The 19,520-nt window shown below is 36.8% G+C and overlaps 3 protein-coding genes and 1 long non-coding RNA gene across 11 annotated transcripts; 2 read left to right on the top strand and 2 right to left on the bottom strand.

The window, feature by feature from the left end:
* Positions 1 to 151: 151 nt before the first annotated feature.
* Positions 152 to 1,271, bottom strand: LOC113053735 (uncharacterized). The gene is made up of 3 exons (XR_003277294.1): positions 1,043 to 1,271; positions 766 to 928; positions 152 to 428 (listed from the first exon to the last, which is right to left on the bottom strand). It is a non-coding gene; the product is annotated as an uncharacterized LOC113053735 (long non-coding RNA).
* Positions 1,272 to 2,394: 1,123 nt separating this feature from the next.
* Positions 2,395 to 5,682, bottom strand: si:ch211-160b11.4 (bone marrow proteoglycan). Of its 2 annotated transcripts, none has more exons than XM_026217753.1 (7): positions 5,532 to 5,682; positions 5,143 to 5,208; positions 4,206 to 4,712; positions 3,929 to 4,011; positions 3,179 to 3,316; positions 2,974 to 3,079; positions 2,395 to 2,778 (listed from the first exon to the last, which is right to left on the bottom strand). In XM_026217753.1, exons 2-7 carry the CDS (start codon positions 5,177 to 5,179, stop codon positions 2,711 to 2,713), a joined length of 939 nt encoding a protein of 312 aa, XP_026073538.1. In that variant the 5' UTR covers positions 5,180 to 5,208; positions 5,532 to 5,682; the 3' UTR covers positions 2,395 to 2,710. The 2 variants fall into 2 exon arrangements, with proteins under 2 accessions (XP_026073538.1, XP_026073539.1); XM_026217754.1 differs by having other exon boundaries at positions 5,143 to 5,226; positions 5,532 to 5,640.
* A 781-nt stretch (positions 5,683 to 6,463) lies between these two features.
* Positions 6,464 to 11,605, top strand: LOC113053734 (junctional adhesion molecule B-like). 2 transcript variants are annotated; one of them, XM_026219004.1, is made up of 10 exons: positions 6,464 to 6,972; positions 8,525 to 8,590; positions 8,694 to 8,804; positions 9,199 to 9,348; positions 9,503 to 9,690; positions 9,841 to 9,949; positions 10,461 to 10,577; positions 10,674 to 10,698; positions 10,799 to 10,826; positions 10,938 to 11,605. In XM_026219004.1, exons 1-10 carry the CDS (start codon positions 6,921 to 6,923, stop codon positions 10,974 to 10,976), a joined length of 885 nt encoding a protein of 294 aa, XP_026074789.1. In that variant the 5' UTR covers positions 6,464 to 6,920; the 3' UTR covers positions 10,977 to 11,605. The 2 variants fall into 2 exon arrangements, with proteins under 2 accessions (XP_026074789.1, XP_026074788.1); XM_026219003.1 differs by having other exon boundaries at positions 6,741 to 6,972; positions 10,796 to 10,826.
* A 1,308-nt stretch (positions 11,606 to 12,913) lies between these two features.
* LOC113053081 (GA-binding protein alpha chain-like) lies at positions 12,914 to 19,450 on the top strand. Of its 6 annotated transcripts, none has more exons than XM_026217747.1 (10): positions 12,914 to 13,397; positions 14,905 to 15,001; positions 15,131 to 15,275; positions 15,377 to 15,461; positions 15,794 to 16,021; positions 16,878 to 17,072; positions 17,163 to 17,216; positions 17,426 to 17,554; positions 18,438 to 18,630; positions 18,752 to 19,450. In XM_026217747.1, exons 2-10 carry the CDS (start codon positions 14,925 to 14,927, stop codon positions 19,011 to 19,013), a joined length of 1,368 nt encoding a protein of 455 aa, XP_026073532.1. In that variant the 5' UTR covers positions 12,914 to 13,397; positions 14,905 to 14,924; the 3' UTR covers positions 19,014 to 19,450. The 6 variants fall into 6 exon arrangements, with proteins under 6 accessions (XP_026073532.1, XP_026073534.1, XP_026073533.1 ...); XM_026217749.1 differs by lacking the exon at positions 12,914 to 13,397 and adding an exon at positions 13,407 to 13,591; XM_026217748.1 differs by lacking the exon at positions 12,914 to 13,397 and adding an exon at positions 13,407 to 13,595.
* The last annotated feature ends 70 nt before the right edge of the window (positions 19,451 to 19,520 follow it).

Here is a 19,520-nt window from a genome sequence, read left to right as displayed (position 1 = left end):
CTGTGAAATAATATTAGAATCTTAGTTATTTTTAGAATCAGTCTTCAGTGTTATATTATCCTTCAGAAATCATTCTAAGATGCTGATTTGGTGCTCGAGAAATATTCCTAATGTTGAAAACAGTCATGCTGTTTAATAGTTTTATATCTTATTAAAAAAGTTTAAAAAAAACGCAACATTCATTTAAAATATATATCTTTTGTTACAAATTATTCCTTGTCACTTTGCAGAAAACCAACAGGTGGAGCACCTTCTCTTCAATATTGGGGCTGCTAGATTCATTTATTGTACATTTATTGAATCTCCCACGTTTTAAACAATTCTTGCTATACATCATGTTAGTTCCCCCTGTTCTGGTCCTCCCTCATTTGGGTTGACTTCATTGCAGTTGCCTGGTAGATCCTTATCTCCTCTTGTGGGATCTCTTCCTGTAATGTGACATTAAAAACATTTTTGAATATTTCAATGAAACATAGGTCAGATTGGAATCGCACCCGTTGAAAAAATTAAACCGTGACAACCAATGGGTCTTATGAAAGAGGCTACCTAAGACCTTAAGATATAAAGTTGTTAAAGCTTAAAAAAACATATTAGCTAAAATGAATGATTACATGGAAAAATATAGAGCCTGACTTTATTTGCCCACATTAGCGTGGTTCCTGGCTTGCAGAAGTACTACATGGTGATCAGTATATCGTCTACAAAGTTGTGATGATAGACGATGTCTGCACACAGCACATAGTCATAATAGTAGACGGCACTCACGAAGTCAAGTTTCACATCCTGGCCCCAGACCAGAGCCGCCACCTGAGGTGTGGATCTTCGGCGGCCCTTGTGTTGAGCGAGAGGTTAAAGTTAAATTTGACTAGTCATCAGGCAGATCTGTGGCCGTGACCCAGGCACCTTGATGTGAAAGTGGTGTAAAGATCTGTAAATTTAAATAAATGGAAATTACAAACAAATTATTTAAATAATAAAAAACAAAATTCCATTTGAACTTCTACATCATAGTGCGCACAGAAGAAAAAGAGATGCAATGTACCCAGTAAACTTGCCACTGTTGACACCAGTCCTGTTGCTGCTCCAAGTTCCAGCACTGCTTTATCCAGCAGATCAACCTGTTCCCGGAGAGCCACAGCCTGCCTGTGTGCAAACACATACACAGGCAATACTTGCAAACTCCACAAAACTCTAAAGAACTCCTAATACAAAGTTTTAGTTAACTCTGCGTCATTCTAAACCCCAGGTAAACAGAATCCTGGGTTATCTTGCATCACACTTTGCACTGCTCATGATTTAGCTGGGCTTATTTACAGTTACAATTTTAAAAAAAATGTGTCTCTGTACATGACTTATTAATTTGTGACTGAAATGGCTGGAGTGGTTTTGGTTTAGTTATTGCAAATCCTTAACTGACACCCAGTAGCTAAAACAGCTGCTGAGGTAAAATGGAAAACTGACTCAGCCGTGTAGAACAATGTTGTGCATGCCAAAGGAAGCTTCAATCCCATATCTCATAGTGTGTGTTGGACAAAGTGAGTGTTGGAGTGTTGATCTTTAGATATTCTGATAATACAATATTTGACCCTTTCTGGAAAATCTTTACCTTCATAGATTCTAGCAGATCCTCTCAGCAACTGCTCCTCGGTTATGCACGTTGTTGGCCTGAGGCAAGCTCTCAAAGTACCTCAAAAATATTCATTTTTCCAAAGAGAAGTTTCTCTAAAAAGAACTAAGCATTTCCGTACTGAAGCTCATTTTTAAAGGTGATGTGTGTCATTTTTTTTGTGAGAATTGTTCATTTTTATCTTAGAAGCAAGGCATTTGTTGTTGGATTTCTGAGAAACATGTAAACACAGTGGGTCTGTAGTACTGTCTATGGGAATTTAACAGTTCTTGTCTCAGAAGACAGAATACACGTGCAGTGTATATTCTTGATTCACAGTTCTTTTTATTTTTATTACTCTTTTAAATGTAAAAGTCTGTTTGATGATTCTAGTAGCTCAAAAATGAAACACTTTTCCTTTAAAACCTCTTGCACTAAAGTTCATTTGTAACATTTTGACTGTCCCAGTGTCCACCGCTGGCTACACAACAAACGTGTGTGTCACACCAAGTGGCTCTTTCTTTATCCCATAGATGATGCATAGAAGCACGGGAACCCAGGCATTCCTGGCCAGATGATGGGATGGAAAAAGGCCTGCATGGTAGGCTCATGGTGATGATAGCTATTACCAGCGCCTGGCTAAAGCTTTAGTGAAAAGCTCTGCCAGGATTTAACATTATGTGACCTTTCAGTTAAATGATTAAAGCAGTTTAAAACAGTTAAAGGATTAAACTACTGGCATGATAATTACAGTCTTAGATACAGTAATAAAATATAACAAATCACACTTTAATGACAATAAGATTAACTTTTATTTAATATCATTTTCAGTAGAAGTGTTTTAGCTATTAAACAAATTGTTTACAACAACTTAATGCTATGTTAACCAAACTAAATTAATCAATTGTTTTTTTAAATAAAAATTTTACTAATATTGTTTTTTCATAAAAAAGGCAAGAATAAAAATGGTTGATTACTGAATACCCCTTATATATTAATTTTCCAAAAAAAAAAAAAAAAAAAAGCAGTAGTATTAATTATTATTATTTACACTTTTTTTCAGAAATGTTACTGAATAGCAGGTTAGGTGAACCTTCTCGCTGTCTAAACTGGACAGGAACAGAGGAACGGTTTGGGTATTGTGCATGGTACATCCCTGAACGCCAGATCATCTGAAAATAGACAAAGCTTTGTAAAAACTGGTAAAGACAGATCTTGAAAATAGGAAAGCATCTTCATAAAAGGAAAACCGAGAATACAATAGGTGAAGGAGTTTAAGGATTTATATACGGTTCCTCTGGATCTGTGCAACGAATGCAACTCTTATTTACTTTTTATATAGACTGTGGTTTAGTAGCAACACTTACTCCATGTCTCCACACAGTTCTCCATCCCACCAGCATTATTGGGCTCTCCAAAAGCCCAGCCATTATAGCTCCACTGCGTTCCATCCAACCAAACGAAATTATTTGTCTGTCAAAACAGGAAAGGGACTTACTACAGGGACAGGTATGGTGGAGAAATGAATAACCCATGTGAAAAAGTGAAACGCTGCGAAACAAATGAACGTACACCAATGACTCTTCGTCCTCCAAGCCATGCGCGAATGCCCCCGCCATACTGCTCCATTAACTTTCCCATTCCGTCACGAATGTAGCTGCTTGTCACAGAAGCCAGGTGGCCATTGGGGCAGATAGATTGACAGTGTAACTAAAGAGAAACATATTGTAAAATGAAAATATAATAAAAATACTGTTTAATTATCTCATTAACCGATATGTTTAATCAGCTGTGGGATATACAAATGTATTAGAATTATCATTATATTCTAAATCTTTAAAATGTGTGTGTGTGTGTGTGTGTGTACTTGTTTCTCTATTCTGGTGGGGACTTAAACTTGAATACACACAGACTCATGGGGACTCGTGTCACGGTGGGGACCTAAATTGAGGTCCCCACGGGTAAACAAGCTAATAAATTACACAGAATGAAGTTTCTTGGAAATCTAAAAATGCAGAAAGTTTCCTGTGAGGGTTAGGTTTAGGGGTAGGGTTGGTGTAGGGCGATAGAAAATACGGTCTGTACAGTATAAAAACCATTATGCCTATGGAAAGTCCCCAAAAGGATAGCTGACCAGATGTGTGTGTGTGTGTGTGTGTGTTTTCTACTGGACATATACTGTATAAAATCAAGCATAAATGTCACTTGATGATTGTTCTCTTTTATTTAAATTTCCTGGCAAGAACCATATTACTCTAAATAAACGAATAAGCATCATAATGTGTGTTCGATCATTATAACAAGTGAACATGACATGAATACCTCAGCAGTATAGGCATCAAGGTTTCTGGTGAAGTACTGGTAACATTTGCCCTGTAGGACAACTCCTCCACAAGTCCATCTCCCTGTGGACATATCACCACACTACAATCACCATTCCATATGTCAAAGCTTACATTACACGTCACACCGGCTTGTTAAAGGCAACTGTTCACAGTGATCCTGAGCACTGCAGTATTCAGTGCATTTGGCAAAGTAGTATCAGACCTGTTCACTACTTTACACAATGGTAAAACTAATGTCATCTGAGGTGGCTTACCAATCGGTGTCCTTCGTCTTTCCCTCACAAGTTCCAATTGTATTTCTGGATCTTCAACCACTATATATTCAGCCTCAAGTGTAGGCTCCTCCTTTTCTGCATTTTCTTTTTTTCCATCTTCCACATCTACATTAGTTTCAGACTCTAACTGTAGTACAGATTCCTCCACAGGTGTGATCTTACTGTCCATCTGAATGACAGTTTTTTCTGGCTCTGTCTCAGGCTCTAGTTCTGTCTCTGGCATCTCTTCAATCAGGTAATCTGCCTCGAGCATGGGTTCCTCCAGCATCTCTTCTGGTACTGTGTGTTCCTCTGTTGTCTCTGGCCCCAGCAGCACTGAATCAGGCTCCAGCATACGTGAATCTGCAACAGCTTCATCCTGCATCAGAGGACCTTGCTCTACTTCTGTGTGCTCTGCCGCTGGATCTTTTTCAACCGCTGGCACCTTCACTACTTGATCAGGAAGCTTTTCATCCTGAACTGGTGGACTGGCAGAAGCTACAGAAGCTAGTAGTGATCAGAAAAGTAATAATGTTAAACATAATATAAATATGCACCACTTTTAAGATTGTTTTTTTTTTTTTACATTTAGTAAGATATTCTAAGCTTTCACCAATAATAATTACTTAAAAAAAGTGGAAGATATTTTGTTGAAGATGCATAGTTAAAAATATGTAGTTTAAAGGGATAGTATACTCCGTTGTTGTTTTTAAAAAAAAGGGTGCACTATTTTATTATTCCACTCTCAAAAGAGCAAGGTTTTACATTAAAAAGCAAATAAAAAGTGAAAGCATTTATTCCAGTGTTTACAGAAAGCTGCATTAAATACATAAACAAGAGTATAAAAAAAAATTAGGACACCAGGTTAACTATTAAACTAGCACAGTTAATATTAACCGTATGTTTAAAGGAAATGTAACTAGAGAACAGATCATACCTGTTATGGTGAGAACCAGCAAGAGTAATGTTCTCATCTTGCCAAAAATCTCCTAAGAGTTGCTTTCTGCAAAGAGATGATTTACTAATAAAACCAAGATAAAGAAATTATTTTAGCTTTCACTTAATGAAGTTTTTATTGACTGTAATTCATAAAAGCCCTTTTCATTTAAGAAAGGACTGGGCTACAATGAAAGAAAATAGTCTTTAAATTAACAGTTGTTAAAATATTATTTTATGTCACTGAATCAACCAAAATACATTAGGTTTCACCGACTACATTTAATTAAATCATCATGACCTGCAGATTATCAAGATTATAAAGAAAAGAAAGAAAGACAAAAAGGATTTTCTTTTTCAGAAATATGTAGAGTAAATGGTTATACTCACCATGTGTTGATCTTGTCTTTACTGACTCGTCACCCGCATTTCTCTCAGTGCTGTGAGGTCCAATCAGTGCTTCTTATAAAAGAACTTTTGGACAGTTTTATGGCCTTTTGTCTTATCTTCACATGTTTTGACCGTTCTCTGTAGGTCCTATCTTCTCGCTCACCACAAATGGTTGATAGCGTATGAAGTTTGAACTCTATTGGTCGAACTTCAGTCATTATCTTCAGCAAGTATAAAACTAATACAGCAAAACAAAGATAAAACCCAAAGCTAGGCAATTTAGTAATCACGGCCAGGACATGTCCAGGACAAAGAGAACATAATTGTGCGGCCTCTCTGTGCAGGCCTACTACTTGTCAAAAGTTTGAACACATAGGCTCTTTATTTTTCACTACTGTTGCATTTTCCCATAATAACAGTGGAGTGTGTGTGTGTGTGTGTGTGTGGGAGCATAGGGCTGTATGGCTAACATCATGTGTGGATTTGACAACAGCACAGCAGCTGACACTGTGGACAGGTGTTATATGCCATGGGTATATCAAAATGCCATGTCATATGGAGGAAAGGAATACTGTGAATAAAGCAGCTGTCAAAAGTTTCATACCCACAAGCCTCACAGTGAGTGTGAGGTCTCAAAAGTATTACGCATGAACAATGCATCCCTGTTCATATGAAACCTAAACCCATAGAAGAAAAGATGTAAAACTATATGTTGCCTCACTCATGTTATCTTAATTGCAAAGGTATTCTTCAGAATTATGACAGAAAAATCAACTGTATTATGCCAAACATTGCCTTGAAAGGGTATCTCATAAAACATAAAACAATTTGCATGACTTCAGCACTTTAACAATAATTTTACCAACGCAAACTGTTCATCATCCCTTTTTTTTCAGTCCGATGTTTTCCTGCATCTTAAGAACTTGGTCTGACCTTGTGGCAACCCAGTGTAAGTTGATGCAATCATTAAATTATACCTTTGACTTGAATAAAAAACAATCAATACATTTTAACTTAGACAAAATATTTTACAGTGCATAGCAATAAAGTAGCCTAATCTGATGTTATCCACCGTTGTCATAAAAAGTAGGATAAATAGAATTATAGAAAGACGTGTGAAAGAAATGTATATTGTTTTAAGGAAATTCATATTTATTAATGTTTTAATGGGGGAAAACGGTGTACCACGCTAACCTATAAAAAAATTATAATAAGAAACCATTTTATCTTATACAAACGTCGCTCATGTACAGAAATCGACACATGTCTCAGCGCATTTGCGCCGTGCACGCTTAGAGTTCTGACGAGAGCGCGCAAACCATCTTGAAGAAAGAGCAAGAAGCACATCAGACTCAGCACGCGCTCCTGCTCCATCCGGACAATCTGAAGATGAGCACAGCACACAAACTTACCTTGCCCGCTCTGCTCATGCTGCTCTACAGTAAGTATATTGATGATGCTTGGGTTTCTCATTATCTGACGCGCTTTAGTTCGTTTGTTCTGGATATTTTAAAAGAAAGACATTTCTTACTATGGGAAACTCTGAGGGGTGAATTGGAAAATACAGTCAATAACTTTAATTAATCATTTGTATATTTAGGCCTATTTTTATTATTTTATTTCTACTCTATTCAATGATTTTTAAAGTGTTAAAGTTCCTTGTAATTAAAAATGGCATAATGTTTAAAAGTTATTACAAGTTTTTATAGTAAAAAAAAATTGAAATTAATGTATATTGACATCAGCTTTGTGAACAGATTTGGTTCATATTCAAAACCCTGTGTCTGGGGTGTGTGTGTGTGTGCTTTTTCAAAGAGAGAAGGATGCTTTGAGGCTCTGGATTGGGTGGTTGGTGGGGGTTTTGTGAAACACTGTTTATACAAACTTCTCAAACATCATTTGAACACATGAGATCCTGAGGGTGATAAAATGTTTGTGAAGAAGTTGTCCAGATCTGAACTTTACTCTGATGTGGCAGGGACCTTTTCATGTCACTGATGCCCCTTGACTGACTCCTTGTGTATTGGTCTTTATCATGGAGATTATGGTTACCCCGCCAGCATGAGAAATTCTTTATTCCGCCTAGTCTAGAGATCCAAATATCTGTTAACCACATGAAGTTTCGCAGACTATATCAAATATCATTTTTTGTTATATAAGAATGTATATTAAAAATATCATGTGAAAATATTGACTTTGACCAAATTGATTGTTTTTTATTCTGACAACTTTCATGTTTCAGGCCACTACTGGTGATAGTTAGGGTTGTCAAATACCTAGTGGGGTTGGGTTGTGATTGTAACCCCAGTCCTCATCCAGCTGAAGAGGTTTTAAGTTACAGCGGCATAGTAGGTCTTTTGTATCTCTGGGTAAAAAGACCCTCACCATGTAGCATTTCTTTCTCTAGACTCATTAAAGTCAGTACTTTTCGACTGTTAACATCCAGTGGACTATAGAAAATTACTAGACAGTTAAAGGAAAGTGTTTTCCCTCACTTTCCCCAGAAGTGCATGTTTTTCAGTGTGTGAGGAGGTTATCAAGCTTGGTTTGGACTGCCACCCCCACCACACACAGCCACACTGTGTCAGAACATCCATCCATTACTAAAATTCCTACACATCTCTGTTCCTGGCACCACCAGAGTGTGGAGTGAATGTTAGTGAGGATTCACATTTGACTCAAATTTGTTCATTCTGAAATCTGTTTACAGTATTCTTCCTATTTACTTAAGGGGTGTAATATATTTGATAAAAATCTAACACATTCTTGAGTAATCAGTGTCATTTAATCAAACATTCTGGGTTAAGTTGAAGCTATGTGCCTGGATTTCAGTTTGTCCTGAACAAAAACTATGGGGCAAATATATAACAATTCCCTCATATTCTTTCATTGAAAGTTGAATATTTGTCTGCTATTATATAAATGCTGTAGGAGGGATTTTTGTGCCCTGTTACAACATTTACATGTCAATTTGTATATTCCCTCTCCTCCAGTTTCTAGCTCAGATCCTGTTACTGTGACGACAAGCAAAGCCAAAGTGGAGGTACATGAAAACACAAGTAAGATAATTCGTCTTCAGATAATCAGCTTGACATATTTAGATATAGAAAAACTTTCAGACCATATTGATTTGACTCTTCTGTCTTCTATTCTTTGCAAAAGATGCTGTCCTGTCCTGTGAATTCAAGACAGAGAAAGACACAAACCCACGTGTTGAATGGAAGAAGAGAAGCAAAGATGTTTCCTATGTTTATTTTGATGGGGATTTTACAGGTACTTTAGGTAGTTGTTTAGCCCGCTCTCATATTAATTGCAACCACAAACATTTCCCGCATCTCTCTCATTTGTATATTGCTTTAGATATTTTATCATTTTAAAGGGGAAGTGTGTCATTAAAATGACTTGTGGCAGGAAATTACATTCTGTTTGCTGTGTCACATTAGTCAGAAAAGTTCAATTGTCAATAGTGTAACAATGTAGCTCACACAAAAGTCACTTTAAAACCTAGCCGCATCAGGAAATCTTTTGCCCTCGCACAAAATTCCAGACTGCATGGATATCTATTGAAATTACTGATTTGCCCACAAAAATCTAAATCTGATTGCACCTTAACCACGTTTTTCAGTGAATATTTGTTTTCTACTTTTCTAACCTTTACTAAAACCAGGTTCATTTAAAAGCCGTGCATCCATCGACGGGGCAACGATGACCCTCCGTGGTGTTACGCAGAAAGACTCAGGAGTGTATCATTGTGAAGTCACAGCCCGCCATGACAAAATCAAGCTGGGGGAGGTCACTGTCACCCTCAATGTGCTCGGTGAGAATGAAAATCGTGTAAATTATTCGATCTTGTAATCTCATTTTCATTATTTACATGTGCAGTTGTACCAACAATATTCGTAACTAAGTCATAAGTCTCAAACACAACCTTTCTATAAGTGATGTAATGCAACTCTGTCTTACATGGACAGTTGCGCCACATGCGCCGTCATGTGAAGTCCCAGAAACAGTCATGAGAGGATTTTCTGCAGAGCTCCGCTGCAAAGACAAACTGAGCGTTCCCACTGCCACCTACAGCTGGTACAAAGACAACAAACCACTTCACACTAGCAATCTCCCTGAAATCAACTACACCCTGGACCCCAAAGCAGGGACTCTGGTTGGTGTATTGCTAATCTCTTTTTTTCCCACTGACAAACTTGTATTTTCAGAAAACTAGTTAGCATTTTCCCGTGATAGCTAACAAACACTGCTTAACATGTCAAGTATGATTTGTATATACTGTTTCTTTTCCTTTGGTGTTGAGCAGAAGTTCAAGGCGGTGTCAAAATCTGATGAGGGTCAGTATCGATGTGAGGCCTCCAATGGGGTGGGGGCACCCAAAAGTTGTGCCGGCCAGCATATGAAGATAACTGAATGTAAGTTCAGTTCAGTTTGGTCTTTTTAAAGGGTCAGGAAATCATAGAAATCAGTTTTACTTGATATTTTGTAATACAGTAAAAGAGTTGAATGTAACATGAAAATGTAGGCATTTACAGCAAAGTCTTAAAGGTGCAATAGCAGAAAAAACGTTATGTTCGGTGGAGGATGACGTTGATTGGGGACCAAGAGAAAAAATATTAATGGCAGTGATTATAGTTCCTCTGCTTTATCACAAAGTAGACTGGTACTTTTCAGAAATGCGACTGGCCTCTGCACTATTGTTCAAAGTTTGTGTTCAGTTGTATTCTTTGGGAAACAAATGAATACTTTCATAGTGCAAGGATGCAATGATCAAAAATGAGAAGTTGAGACATTAATGCATAAATGTTAGATACAACCAAAAAAACATGAGGGTTAACTCAAAGGTCAGAGAGCCACAAAACCCTTGACTAACATCATAATTAGACCATGTGTGGCTGAATATCTGTTTGACATGCTCTGTTGCAGTTGAGCTGAACATGACAGTCGTTACAGCAGTAGAAGTGGGAGCGTCTCTGTTGCTCCTCTCCTGCTGTGTGGCCATCTGTCTGTGCTGCAGAAGAGGGGGCTGTTGTTGCTGCCGCAGTGAGTACCACTTTACTCAAACTAACAACAGGCTGTATAACTTTGAAAAATGTCTTGTCCTTATCTTCTAACATATGTCTTAAAATTTACCAACAGAGAATCAAGGAGAGACACAACAAAGGTACGTCTAATGCAGTATTTTTAATGCAATCTTACCTATAAGAATAATTCATAACAAACCTTTAGAAACAAAAAAGTTATTTCTTTGCACTTTTCAGCAGAACCAAGACCAGCTATAACCCTCCAGATGTAAGTTTCTTATTGACAACTCACTAGTTAAATAGTATAATACTGGCACTATAGAGATATATGATTATGGTAATGGCTTGTCCTCATCCCATTGTTCATCTCTCTCCTCAGCCGAGATGTTACAAACATACACAATCCTTTGTGCTATGAAGTGTGCACATACTGGACAGTGCTGTGCTAAAAAAAAGTGAAGCGACCTCAAAAACTAGAGAACCATATCATACATCAAGTGCACTTGTACTGTATGTCTCCATGTTTTGCTCTGATGGCCTGTAAGAGAAGAAAACACGCCCCCTGGTGTTGAGGCCCATCCACAACAGACCTACATTTCGATTAATCTCTGCTGTTTCTTTTTTGTATTACTGTAAAAAGCTTTTATATTTTTCAATCTAAGAGAACTCATTTTTTTTAGATAGCATGTAGTATTTTAATTGTCTCATATCTGTTTGACTTCTCACAACTAGAGTTTGTAGATACTGTAAATGTTGCACAATTTCATACTAGTTCTTCTGCTCTTCCAGCGCCTCCTGCTGGCGGACAATCAGTTTGCATTCAAGTCTGGCTCCAGCAACGTTTTTTTTTTCTTTTCTCTGGAGCAACTCGGAGCACTATTCATACTCTTTATAAGAATTTAAGAATAATCAACTTACACCACCAGTCAAACATTTTTGAACAGTAGGATTTTTAATGTTTTTAAAATGTTTTTTTTTTTTATATATATATATTATTTTGATTTGCTGATTATCAATATTTAAAACAGTTGAGTACATTTTTTTTTTTCCAGGATTCTTCGATGAATAGAAAGATCAGCATTTACCAGAAATATAAACTTATATTATATTTATATTTATAATATATAAATATTAAACTTATACTTATCATAGAAACCTGATTTTTATTTATTTATAGTAAAATATTTCAAAATGTGACTGTTCTTGCTGTAGGATCAAATAAATGCAGGCTTGGTGAGCAGAAGATCATTTCTTTAAAACATTAAAAATCTTAATGTTCAAAAAAATGTTGACTAGTAGTGTATATTAGCCTACAGTTTGAAGTTAAAGATATTAATATTAATTAGGTGAGTCAGAGATAATTATTTGACAGTGATTACTCATTTATTGTTTGCATGAAGTCTAAATAAAAAAAAACTGAACATTCACTTATTTGTGGTTTTTTTTCTAAAATATTATATGGTTTTAAATGAGGTGTCAATTGTCAAATGTATTTTTACATTTTGTTTGGGCTTTCTTTGTAGTTTTTACGAGACTTTTTTAATCGTTTTCATATTGATATCAGAATTGTATCGTATCAACAGAAATTAAGAAATATATTGTGATATAAATTTTGTCTATATCATCCAGCGCTGTTCAGAAGTATCATCTGTTGTCTGATGATGGGTATTTCTCAATGAAATGCAATTTGCTTATTAAAGGAATATAGTTGACCCAAAAAGATTTGAAGTTCTATCAATCATTTACCCTCATGTCCTCCCAAACCTGTATATGACTTACTTTCTTGTGCGACTCAAAAAAATATTTTTTGAAGAATTGACTTCCATTAATAGGGGACACACACAAAAGTCATTTCTGAAAACATCTTTTATGCTCCACATAAGCAACAAAGCTAAACAGACATCGGAACAACATAAGGTTGTGTATATGATGACAAAATTTAAATTGTAATATCTTATAGACAAAGATAAAAAAAATGTGTCTGAGCTTATTTGACTATTCGGTTAAGCTTTTGTTTGGCTCAAATGAATCAGCAGTATCTCCAAAAACTAGATTTTCTGGTCTTTTGTTACATTAACTGAAATGTAAAAATAACCTAATGCAAAATTCACACTCTGCTGCCATACTTATTCCTCTCCTTACACAGATTAAAACACTGTAGCATATATTTCCAATATTACATAAGGCACAAATCAGTTGAATCTTCCAAGTTAATGGACACATCCAACAGTGTGAGACATTACGTTAAACACAAAATGCTGGAAACATGAACATGAAGAGTCACAGAACTTTAATGTCCATCCACAGGAATAATTCAAGTCACTCTTTAGAAAAGAATACAATTTTCTTTATTTGTTACGTCTGCAAAAAAACTAAGAACGTGTTGTTGTCCATGAGCTCTGGGGTACATACATACACATATAACACAAGATAATAAACATAAAAATACATATGTAAACACACACACACAGACGGAGTAAGATAAAGGCATAAACATGTATGTACATATGTATACAGTAATGCGTTGATTTCCACACTTAAGGCACTGTTAAATTCACCACCTTCCATTTTCTGGTGTTAGCTTTTTTGGGGGGTGGGGGCACAAATAAACAACTGTATATATGATACACAGTTACAAACTGCACAGAGTGGGTTTGTACATGTTGCTGTCAGTGGGCAGCGAGGCCTCCAGCTCATCCCCGCCCCCAATGCAATGTTGACCAAAAACCAGCATGAACATTCACTCAACTTATTAGCACCCAAACTAAACTATAGCCCCTGACACCCAGCTCTAGTGCGCAAAAACTCCGACCCAGCACTTGCTGAACGGGATAAAGAGGTACGTCGGGTCGCAATGCTAATTCACGTGAGCTAAGCGTGTGCAACAAAATGAGTATGTTGCATATGTGTGAGGCTATTATCGTGTCAGTTTTCCCGCTTTCTGCGCGAGCTAACTGTTAGCATCCTGAGGGGAACACAACAGAGCTAATAACAGAACTGACTGTAAGCACTGCCTCTCACGTCCGACAAGCAGTAGGTAAACATACTTGTAAACTTTATTCAGGACAATTTCAAATATAACGTTAGCTGTTTTCATTGAAATATGTCGTGAATACCGACGCGAACACCATTACTTTTCGTAAAAGTTAGCGCGAGTTGTCCGCGCGAGAAGACATTCAGTTCAACCGTCAGTATCAGCTAAGCAGCTGACAAAGAGGCCAGGTGTGTATTTATACATAATCCATACGTGATTGTACCTGTCTTAGACATTATATTCCGCCCGAATCGCGCAATTAAACCGTGTTGTTTCCGTCCGTTTATTCGGTCGCACGGCAGTTTTCGGAAGTCTGTCAGCCGCCGTGACTTCGGCCAGGATTTCCGGCTGCTTTTACATCTGCCCTTCTCTTGTTTTGTTTCCGTTTCTTCCATTTCCGTTTTAACTTTCAGAATCAAAAGTCTTGATGTGTTGCTACCCCTGGAAGTTTCAGAAGTTTGGAAAAGTCGTCTTTTATGCCCAATTTTGCGGTTATATTACGAAACCCAAAAGCACTCCAACATGGCAACTGCGTTTGTATCGATTCGTGCGTCGTCTTCCCACCCAGTTGCTTGTGGAAATTATATTATTAGAAGCGTTCCCGTTTAAATCCACATACTATAATAATAAATGGATTGACCAAATTGATTAGATATTTAATAAATAAGTGCGTCCCCTTAGTTAAAAAGAGTGTTAATGTGGGGAAATGCCATGGTGGGCCTAAACTCAAGCAAAGCCTCGGTGTTTCGTGAGAGTTTATTGGACTTCAGAGACTTCTTAGAGACCGCAAGAGTGCGTTAACCTGACCATGTAGTGACTTTTAGGCACAGTTGTATGTTTTGTATTACTTTGGGTTCAATAAGATGCTAAACATTATGTGAAATTAAATATTTTATTTTTATTTTCAAGAGTGTGTGTGTATATATATATATATATATATATATATATAGAGAGAGAGAGAGAGAGAGAGAGAGAGAGAGATAATTAGGTAACACATTACAATAAGCTATTATATGTTAAATTTGGTTACCATGAATTATACAAACATTACTATTACAGCATTTGTTAATCTTAGTTACTGTTCAACATTTACTAATACATTTAAAAAAAATCTAATATTTTAATGCACTGTGAACTAATATGTACAGTTGTATTTATATAAACTAACATGAACAAATATTAATAAATGCTGTTGTTAAAAAATAAAAGGTAATGAATGGTCACTGTTCCTTAGTGTTAGCTAATACTTCAACCAATACTGCAAAAGAATGTTTCCTTTAATTTGTATATTTTTTATGTATTTGCTTTATAGCTGGACAAGGAGTTGAAGGGATGTCAAAAAGTGAGACAGAGGAGATGATTGAAATTGAGATTGATGGACGGGAGAAACAGGAGTGTCTAGAGGAAGGGTAAGTGCTTTTTCTGTCTTTCTCTTCCTTATTTTCCTTCTCTGTTTGATGTGTTTAGCGGAATCCTCTTATTAAGCAATGTGTGTCTTCTGCCTGTGAAATGGTTTGTTTCATGTGACCAAATGTCAGGATCGAGGAGCAGACCATCACAGCAGCTGAACTAATAACTCAAGACATTGACATCAATGAGCCGATCGGTAACCTGAAGAAGTTACTGGAGCCTCGTCTTCAGGTCCCTCTGGATGGATACGAAATTTGTCTGCAGGACATCCTAGTATGTTCTTCTATATTAGTGTAATCTTATTTGAGTGCACTCATTGTATTTGTGGATTCAACTCTTCACTCCCTGACTCTTCTGCTTCTTTCCTCATGCAGTTGCATCCTGATCACAGCCTGTTCGATCAAGGAGTGAAAACAGATGGTACAGTACAGCTCAGCGTGCAGATTGTCACGAAACAGGGTAACAGTTTACAATGATCTCATATTGCTGTTGGACAAATCTCAATTTGTCAACATGCCCTTCAGACAAATGAAAATCTTTGAATAGTTGACATGTCCTGCAGAGTGACGTGCTGTTGTAAACAGCACTTAGTTCATTATTTTATAATTATTCATGCCTTGATATGAAATCACCAGTTACATAAGATATTATTTGTTAATGTCAATTATATACTAAGATAGATAAATATATATATATAAAAAAAAACAATTTAGCTGACAACTACCCATTCACAACATTAATAAAACATTAATATAAATGTGATATGCCTGTGGGTTTGTGGTCTGTTTTAGGTGAAGAAAAATTGAATATTCTGGAGATTGTGAAACCAGTGGAGACTGTGGAGGTGGTGATCGATCCAGACGCGGCTGCTGGCGAGGAAGGCCATCTGGTGGAGGATGGACACGTGATTGCGGTGGAACGAGCCGCCATTTCTGATGAGACTTCAGAGCAGGTGACCCGATGGGCGGCCGCGTTGGAAGGGTACCGTAAGGAGCAGGTTCGACTGAACATTCCCTATGGTGAGTTTTTCAATTAATGTTTACATGTTACAGAATTAAATCTAAATATTTAATTGATTTTGTAATAGTGTAGTAGGCACAGCTTATGAGAACTATATCACACATACACTAGTGTTAGATCAAGGCTCCAATAATTTGAACAAAAATACAGTAATACTGTGAAATTTTATTCAAAATAACTACAAAATAACTTTTTTATTTCAATATATTTTAAAATGTAATTTATTACTGTGATGGCAAAGCTGAATTTTCAGTATCATTACTTCAGTCTTTAGTGTCACATGATCTTTTATAAATCACTCGAATATGCTGATTTGGCGATTAAGAAACATTTCTTATTATCAGTGTTAAAATATTTTTGTGGAAACCATGATACATTTTTCACTGGATTTTTTGATAAATAGGAAGTTCAAAATAACATTATTTATATGGAATTTGAAATCTTTTGTTGCATTGGAGGAGTCTTTACTGTGACCTTAATAAATGTAATGTGTCCTTGCTGTATAAAAGTATTAATTTCTTTAAAAAACTTGACTCAAAACATTTGCACAGTAGTGTATGCATTTCTGCTAAATAATTGCATGAATCTTGAAATGGCAATGAACTGTAAAAGAGATTACAATTGAATTATTTTGTTACAACTCGTATCAGATTCACTTCTGAAAATAAGTCAGGAATCATTTTGGGTTAAGAAATGAATGTGTAATACACTTGGTAGTATAGTAAATTATCAACTTTAAAATATGCAGTTCAGTAAATGTTGTAATACATTTTTATTGTCAGATCAGTGCATTTTTACATCCCTAGTCAGTAGCAGTATCATTTAATGAGCTTTATTTGTCTGTCTGTCTGTCAGACCCGGTGCAGTGGACAGCAGATCAGGTGATCCACTGGGCAGTTTGGGTTATGAAAGAGTTTGGCATTGAGGAAATGGAGGTGGGTGGCATTCACATTCCCGGCCGCCAGCTCTGTGGTTTCAGCCAGGAGGAGTTCCTTCAGAGAGTGCCCAGCGGAGAGATCCTGTGGAGCCACCTGGAGCTTCTACGCAAGTGTAAGTTTCACTTAGGAAAGAGAGCGTGTGTTCTCCAACTCTTATCAAAATATTTTAGCCCATTTTTAATCTCTTTAATGCTCTGTGCAGACGTACTTGCGAGTCAGGATCAGGGTCAGGAAGCAACAGTCACCATTGATCAACGTGAGTTTCAGTAGACATGAATCTTGTCTGTTTTTGAAGTTTTACCAACAAAAGCACCTTTTGAGTACCTTCTTAAATAACATGTTTTGTATAACCTGCACATGATTTGCTTAAAGGGCAGTTTGTGTCTCTAGGCACAAACACTTAATATTTTCAATGAAAGGAGCATGTGTTGGTCTTCTGGGTAACGGTTTCTTGATATTCTCCAGCTGTGCAGATCATTCCTGCCCCTGTGCAGCAGGCCACATCTACAGCCATCAAGGTGATGAAGCACAACAAAACCCCCCGAGCTCCCCGTATCTCAGGAGAGGAGCGCAGCTCCCCTGGCAACCGCACAGGTACATACAAACAAATACAACAAATGTGTATGTGTAAAAGCCCAGGTTGATCAATAGTTTGATTATATTAAATAATGTATGTGTAAATGTAGTTTTTAATAATACATTTATTAAAATAAGGAAATTAATACTTTTATTCAGGAAGGACATATTAAATCAACCAAAAGTGACAGTAAAAATGTTTAGGTAAAAAAAAAATCTATTTCAAATAAACTTTCATTTCATCAAAGAGTCAAGAAAAATATGTATGACAGTTTGTAAAAGAATAAGTAGCACATCTGTTTTCAACACACACACACACACACACACATATATGTATATGTATATTAGGGGGGGCACGGTTCAACTTTTTCACGACAGTTCGGTATGTGCTATGTTTATGGAAAACTATACTTTCTAATAAAAAAGAAGAATATTCTATCCAACTACAAGCAACAGCACAAATAAATACAATAGAGTAAAGAGACAAACAATAAACAGTGATTTTCCGTTTTTATTTTTTTATTTTTTTTTAGATAGGTCAAGCATAAATTTTTAGGTACAGAAATTGTATAAAGTAATCTAATGTAAAACAGCATTTCATATTGGACTGTATAAATTAAAGATTTTTTTTTTTTATTAAAGTTATTTATATATATAATTTGCCATGATATAAAAAAGTTTTTCTAAAAATGTCATCTTTCATTTCATGGTCCATGGTGGAACAGTTTTTTTTTAACATCCTGTGGTGTGTGTTCTTTTCAAATCACATCATGTGATTTTAATGGGAACCATTCCTAAAATTCAGAATTTTTCAACCTTCTACTGAGAAAAATAAGAATCTCATTGCACAACGCTAATAAATGATTGTAGAATTGATTATGATTGTTGCGTGTCATCTCAGGTAATAACGGTCAGATTCAACTGTGGCAGTTTCTTTTGGAGCTGCTGACTGACAAGGATTCTCGGGACTGCATTTCCTGGGTGGGAGAGGAGGGCGAGTTCAAACTCAATCAGCCTGAGCTAGTAGCTCAGAAATGGGGTCAGCGCAAGAACAAGCCCACCATGAACTATGAGAAGCTAAGCAGAGCTCTCAGGTGCGAGTGTATGATTTCCCCACTCTAGTTTAGGTGCTTTTGGAGAGATATAGTTAGTCTTCAGCAAAAACTTAAATGAGAACACTAAATCTATCCATCCAATTTTATCTCCCTTAAACAGGTACTACTATGATGGAGACATGATCAGCAAAGTGCAGGGCAAGCGCTTTGTTTACAAGTTTGTGTGCGACCTGAGGACTCTGATCGGATACAGCGCCGCAGAGCTCAACAGCCTGGTGACGGAGTGCGAACAGAAGAAACTCGCCCGGGTGCAACTGCACGGCCTCGGTCAGTCCGTCAACACAGTCACGCTGGCCACTGCCACAGGCCAGCCCGTCACAACAGTCACTCTGGCTGCTGCAGCTTTGGAGAAAGACAGTTGAGGAGGGAGTGGCTTGTTACTCCCAGCCAATCAGGAGACAAGTTTAAGATGGGAGCGATCTGGGTTCAAAATTTGACTTTGGGCTGGGTGGGAAACAGCGGGTTTATAAGCAGATGTGTGCTTTGTTGCGAGTGTGTATGTATGTGTGAGCATCCTTAAAATGCTTAGAGAGCGAATGGATGTGTGGATGTGAGACACAAAGTATAGATGATCATGTATGAGCTTTCAGTTTTTGTACGCATGTTCTGACTGCAGGGTAGCATCGGCTATATTTCCATTGTATATACTCTGTTTTTGATAACCACATGGGCAGTGTATTTTGATATTTTCCATTTGTAAAGGATCTTTTATTTTTTATTTTTGAGTGTCCAATTCCCTCAAGGTGAGGTACTTTTTACTGTCCACCAGAGGGCAATAAAGAGACAGTTGGTTTTTGAATTGCTCTGGTCTTGCATAATGCAGCAAAAAAAAAAAAAAAAAAAAGACATCCTTTGTTTCTTGTTTTGTG

This window comes from Carassius auratus, chromosome 34 (assembly GCF_003368295.1).
Source record: "Carassius auratus strain Wakin chromosome 34, ASM336829v1, whole genome shotgun sequence".
In the NCBI taxonomy this organism is placed as follows: Eukaryota; Metazoa; Chordata; class Actinopteri; order Cypriniformes; family Cyprinidae; genus Carassius; species Carassius auratus.
This window is presented reverse-complemented; position numbering and strand designations above follow the sequence as displayed.

Bases quoted from the DNA above. Each gene is read 5' to 3' on its own strand.
- si:ch211-160b11.4 (XM_026217753.1), bottom strand. From the start codon at position 5,179: ATGAGAACATTACTCTTGCTGGTTCTCACCATAACAG. The intron at 4,012-4,205 runs GTAAGCCACCTC...ATATGTCCACAG, and splicing joins AAGACGAAGGACACCGATTG to GGAGATGGACTTGTGGAGGA. The intron at 3,080-3,178 runs GTACGTTCATTT...CTGTTTTGACAG, and splicing joins GAGGACGAAGAGTCATTGGT to ACAAATAATTTCGTTTGGTT.
- LOC113053734 (XM_026219003.1), top strand. From the start codon at position 6,921: ATGAGCACAGCACACAAACTTACCTTGCCCGCTCTGCTCATGCTGCTC. The intron at 10,578-10,673 runs GTGAGTACCACT...ATTTACCAACAG, and splicing joins GGGCTGTTGTTGCTGCCGCA to AGAATCAAGGAGAGACACAA. The intron at 10,699-10,795 runs GTACGTCTAATG...TGCACTTTTCAG, and splicing joins CAAGGAGAGACACAACAAAG to CAGAACCAAGACCAGCTATA.
- LOC113053081 (XM_026217747.1), top strand. From the start codon at position 14,925: ATGTCAAAAAGTGAGACAGAGGAGATGATTGAAATTGAGATTGATGGA. The intron at 15,462-15,793 runs GTAACAGTTTAC...GGTCTGTTTTAG, and splicing joins GCAGATTGTCACGAAACAGG to GTGAAGAAAAATTGAATATT. The intron at 16,022-16,877 runs GTGAGTTTTTCA...TCTGTCTGTCAG, and splicing joins TCGACTGAACATTCCCTATG to ACCCGGTGCAGTGGACAGCA.